Source organism: Silurus meridionalis, chromosome 25 (assembly GCF_014805685.1).
Source record: "Silurus meridionalis isolate SWU-2019-XX chromosome 25, ASM1480568v1, whole genome shotgun sequence".
NCBI classification, from domain to species: Eukaryota; Metazoa; Chordata; class Actinopteri; order Siluriformes; family Siluridae; genus Silurus; species Silurus meridionalis.
The window spans coordinates 105,001-110,000 of NC_060908.1; the positions used below are offsets into that span (position 1 = coordinate 105,001).

The 5,000-nt window shown below is 55.4% G+C and overlaps 2 protein-coding genes across 5 annotated transcripts in view; one reads left to right on the plus strand and one right to left on the minus strand.

The window, feature by feature from the left end:
- Positions 1 to 781, plus strand: part of rangrf (RAN guanine nucleotide release factor) — a 6,484-nt gene extending 5,703 nt beyond the window's left edge. For all 3 annotated transcript variants that reach the window (XM_046839666.1, XM_046839667.1, XM_046839665.1), the window contains exon 12: positions 625 to 781. In XM_046839666.1, the coding sequence (XP_046695622.1) occupies positions 625 to 733 (109 nt within the window). In that variant the 3' untranslated portion in view covers positions 734 to 781. The remainder of the gene's footprint in view (positions 1 to 624) is intronic.
- Positions 782 to 4,979: 4,198 nt separating this feature from the next.
- slc25a35 (solute carrier family 25 member 35) overlaps positions 4,980 to 5,000 on the minus strand; it is a 9,248-nt gene continuing 9,227 nt past the window's right edge. For both annotated transcript variants that reach the window (XM_046839659.1, XM_046839658.1), the window contains exon 5: positions 4,980 to 5,000. This exon is cut by the window's right edge and continues 420 nt beyond it. The gene's annotated coding sequence lies outside the window, so the exon portion shown is untranslated.

Sequence of the window (5,000 nt, forward strand, 5' to 3'; positions counted from 1 at the left end):
ACACAAGATTACACACTTAATATAAATATAACTCTTGAGTAATATTTATAAAATACTTCAATATTCCACTTCATTCAGTCACATGCTATGTTTGAGTTTCTCAGAGTTTGAGTTCAGGACAGTGTCTGCTGTTAACTGATAATAATCTACAGTAAAAACAAGAACAGGGTGTGTGTGTGTGTGTGTGTGTGTGTGTGTGTGTGTGCACTTTTAGAGTGTAAATTAAATTACAGCTGCTGTTTTAATCTCACTATGATGTTGGCATCATTGTTCTGTATTTGTACTGTAATGTACTGCATTTGAGTTTTAGTGGAAAAGTTTCATCCTTCACAAGTGTGAATAAAAGTCTCTCTCTCACACTCTCACACTCTCTCTCTCTCTCACACTCTCTCTCTCTCTCTCACACTCTCTCTCTCTCTCTCACACACTCACACTGCTCTCTCACACACACTCACTTGCTATCTCTCTCTCACACACACTCTCACTTGCTATCTCTCTCTCTCACACACACTCACACTTGCTATCTCTCTCTCTCACACACACTCACACTCGCCTCTCTCTCTCTCTCTCTCACACTCGCTCTCTCTCACACACACTCTCTTTCTCTCCCTCTCACTCTCTCAGTCCTCTCAGTAGTAGCAGTTGTGCAGTTGCTGATGGTGTTTGGACGGTGCAGGACTTTCTTACACTTGTTCAGTCATTCCAGCTGCTTGACCCTGGAGTGTTTGGATAACACACACACTTCTGATGTGTGAATAAAAGCTTTGTACTTTTTTTTTAACGTTGTCTCTTTTGGAATGTGTAAGATGAATTGTGTGTGTCATGGAAGAGAAAAAGTCGCACACATGCATTAATATAAAACACTTTATTTTGTTTGTTGCTGCATAAAAGGCTAAACATTAGTGTTTAACAGCAGTGTGACTTTATACACTTGTGGGGGGAGGTGGAGTGTGTGGGGGAGGTGGGTGACGGAGTGTGTGTGGGGGAAGGAGTGTGTGGGGGAGGTGGAGGTGAGTGTGTGGGGGAGGTGGAGTGTGTGTGGGGAGGTGGGTGGAGTGTGTGGGAGGAGGTGGAGTGTGTGGGGGAGGTGGGTGACGGAGTGTGTGTGGGGGAAGGGAGTGTGGGAGGAGGTGGGTGACGGAGTGTGTGGGGGAAGGTGGAGTGTGTGGTGGAGGTGGAGTTTGTGGTAGGAGGTGGATTGTGTGGTGGAGGTGGGTGACGGTGTGTGTGGGGGAGGTGGAGTGTGTGGGTGGAGGTGGGTGACGGAGTGTGTGGGGGAGGTGGAGTGTGGGTGGAGGTGGGTGACGAGTGTGTGGGAGGAGGTGGAGTGTGGGTGGAGGTGGGTGACGGAGTGTGGGGGAGGTGGAGGTGGAGTGTGGGGGAGGTGGGTGTGGAGTGTGTGGAGGTGGAGGTGGAGGTGTGTGGGTGGAGTGTGTGGAGGTGGAGTGTGGGTGTGGAGGTGGAGTGTGGTGGAGGTGGAGTGTGGAGGTGTGGAGTGTGGAGTGTGGAGGTGGAGTGTGGAGTGTGGAGGTGGAGTGTGGAGGTGGGTGTGGAGGTGGAGTGTGGAGGTGGAGGTGGAGTGTGGGTGTGGAGGTGGAGTGTGGAGTGTGGAGTGTGGGTGAGGTGGAGTGTGGAGTGTGGGTGGAGGTGGGTGGAGGAGTGTGGGAGGTGGAGGTGGAGTGTGTGGAGGAGGTGGGTGTGGAGTGTGTGTGTGGAGGTGGAGGTGGAGTGTGGGGGAGGTGGGTGTGGAGTGTGGGTGGAGGTGGGTGTGTGGGGGAGGTGGAGGTGGAGTGTGGGTGGAGTGTGGAGGAGGTGGAGTGTGTGGGTGGAGGTGGGTGAGAGTGTGTGGAGGTGGAGGTGGAGTGGGTGGAGGTGTGGAGTGTGTGGGGTGGAGGTGTGAGTGTGTGGGTGGAGGTGGGTGAGGTGGAGGTGGAGGAGGTGGAGGTGGGTGTGAGGTGGAGTGTGGAGGTGTGGAGTGTGGGTGAGGTGGAGGTGGAGTGGGTGGAGGTGTGTGTGGGTGGAGGTGTGAGTGTGTGGGTGGAGGTGGGTGGGAGGTGTGTGTGGGTGGGAGGTGGAGTGTGTGGGTGGAGGAGGTGGGTGTGAGTGTGTGGGGGAGGTGGGTGTGTGGAGGAGGTGGAGTGTGTGGGTGGAGGTGGGTGGAGGTGAGTGTGTGTGGGGGAGGTGGAGTGTGGGTGGAGGTGGGTGGAGTGTGGGAGGTGGAGTGTGTGGGTGGAGGTGGAGTGAGTGTGTGTGGGGAGGTGGAGGTGGGTGGAGGTGGGTGAGGAGTGTGTGGGGGAGGTGGAGTGTGTGGGTGGAGGTGGGTGGAGTGTGTGGGGAGGTGGAGTGTGTGGGGAGGTGGGTGTGTGGTGGAGGTGGGTGTGGAGTGTGTGTGGGTGGAGGGAGTGTGTGGGGAGGTGGAGGTGGAGGTGTGTGTGTGGGTGGAGGTGTGGGTGGAGGTGGGTGACGAGTGTGTGTGGGGGAGGTGAGTGTGTGGGTGGAGGTGGGTGGCGGAGTGTGTGGGTGGAGGGAGTGTGTGGGGGAGGTGGGTGAGGTGTGTGTGGGGGAAGGTGGAGTGTGTGGGTGGAGAGTGTGGGGGAGGTGGGTGGGAGTGTGTGGGTGGAGTGTGGGTGGGGAGGTGGGTGGAGTGTGGGAGGTGGTGGAGTGTGGGGGAGGTGGGTGTGGAGTGTGGGGGAGGTGGGGAAGGAGTGTGTGGGGAGGTGGGGAGGTGTGTGGGAGGAGGTGGGTGTGTGGGGAGGTGGGGAAGGGAGTGTGTGGGGGAGGTGGGTGGAGGTGGAGTGTGTGGGAGGAGGTGGAGTGTGTGGGGGAGGTGGGGAGGTGTGGAGTGTGGGGGGAGGTGGAGTGTGTGGGTGGAGGTGGGGAAGGAGTGTGTGGGGGAAGGAGTGTGGGTGGAGGTGGGTGGAGGTGTGTGGGGGAGGTGGAGTGTGGGTGGAGGTGGGTGACGGTGTGTGTGGGGGAAGGTGGAGTGTGTGGGTGGAGGAGGTGTGTGTGTGTGGGTGGAGGTGGAGTGTGTGGGGGAGGTGGGTGTGTGTGGGGGAGGTGGGGAAGGTGGAGTGTGTGAGGAGGTGGAGTGTGTGGGAGGAGGTGGAGTGTGGGTGGAGGTGGGTGTGTGGGTGGAGGTGGGTGGGAGTGTGTGTGGGAGGAGGTGGAGTGTGGGGGGAGGTGGGTGTGGGTGGAGGTGGAGGAGGTGTGTGTGTGGGAGGAGGTGGGTGACGGTGTGTGGGAGGAGGTGGAGTGTGTGGGAGGAGGTGGGTGAGGAGTGTGTGGGGGAGGTGGAGTGTGTGGAGGTGGGTGACGGAGTGTGGGGGGAGGTGGAGTGTGTGGGAGAGGTGGAGTGTGTGGGGAGGTGGAGTGTGTGTGGAGGAGGTGGAGTGTGTGGAGGAGGTGGAGTGTGGGGGGAGGTGGGGAAGGGAGTGTGTGGGTGGAGGTGGAGTGTGTGGGGAGGTGGGTGAGGTGTGTGTGGAGGAGTGTGTGGAGGAGGTGGAGTGTGGGAGGAGGTGGAGTGTGGGAGGAGGTGGGTGAGGTGGAGTGTGGAGGTGGGTGGAGTGTGGGGGTGACGGAGGTGTGTGGGGAGGTGGAGTGTGGGAGAAGGTGGAGTGTGTGGGTGGAGGTGGGTGACGGAGTGTGTGGGTGGAGGTGGAGTGTGGGGGAGGTGGGTGACGGAGTGTGTGTGGGGGAAGGGGAGTGTGTGGGTGGAGGTGGAGTGTGGGGGAGGTGGAGGTGGAGGTGTGTGTGTGGGTGGAGGTGTGTGTGGAGGAGGTGGAGTGTGTGGGTGGAGGTGGGTGACGGAGTGTGGGAGGAGGTGGAGTGTGGGGGAGGTGGGGAAGGGAGTGTGGGAGGAGGTGGAGTGTGTGTGTGTGTGTGTGTGGGGGAAGGTGTGTGTGGGGGAGGTGGGTGTGTGTGGAGGAGGTGTGTGTGGGAGGAGGTGTGTGTGGGAGGAGGTGTGTGGGGGAAGGGGAGTGTGTGGAGGAGGTGGGTGACGGAGTGTGTGGAGGAGGTGGGTGTGTGGGGGAGGTGTGTGTGTGTGGGGGAGGTGGAGTGTGGGAGGAGGTGGGTGTGTGGGAGAAGGTGGAGTGTGTGGGGAGGTGGGTGACGGAGTGTGTGGGAGAAGGTGGAGTGTGGGGGGAGGTGGGTGACGGTGTGTGTGGGAGGAGGTGAAGTGTGGGGGGGGGGGGAGCAGCAGTACAGTAGTAGTGCAGCTTTGGGCATTTCAAAAACAGAGCTTATTGAGAAACAGCATCACACTGAACCGTTCAAGTAGAAACACTACAGAACTCAATAATAATGATTACGCAGCCCTTATAGAGACATAAAGCCCTGAGACAGGATTATTCACATACACTTCAGTGCTATAAACTGTCCAGGATCTCAGATCGTATTTCATCTCATCTGATTATTCTGAAACAGTGAGTCTAACACAATTCTCTTTACAGTTAGTGTGATACATTTTAGCACTTTTTCTTACAGAATTGATGTTTATAAGAACAATGATCATAATGAAGTTTATAACAGTGTAGCAGTGACAAAATACATGAAGTAACTTGGGTTCAACGGAGTCAGAAAGAACCTAGAACAAACAGATATTTTATACTGTTCTAGACAGGATTCCACCTTTAAATGTAAAGTAAGTGTAGGAACTCAGTAAAGAAACACTGGGCTGGGTGAGAACTATCGAGCCAGAGGTCAGCAGGTGGTAGTCAGTATTTACACCCTGGTTGGTGCTGTTTTTATTTATATATATATATATATATAATATAATATAATATAATATAATATAGTGGTGTGAAAAAAAATTCTTTTTGTTTTGTTTTGTTTTTTCCTGACCTGAATCCTATTGAGATGTTGTGGTATGACCCTAAAAGGCAGTTCATGCTGGAAAAACCTCCAATGTGGCTGAATTACAACAATTCTGCAGAGATGAGTGACAAAGTTCCTCCACAGCGCTGAAACAGACTCAGTGCAAGTTTTCACAAACACTTTAT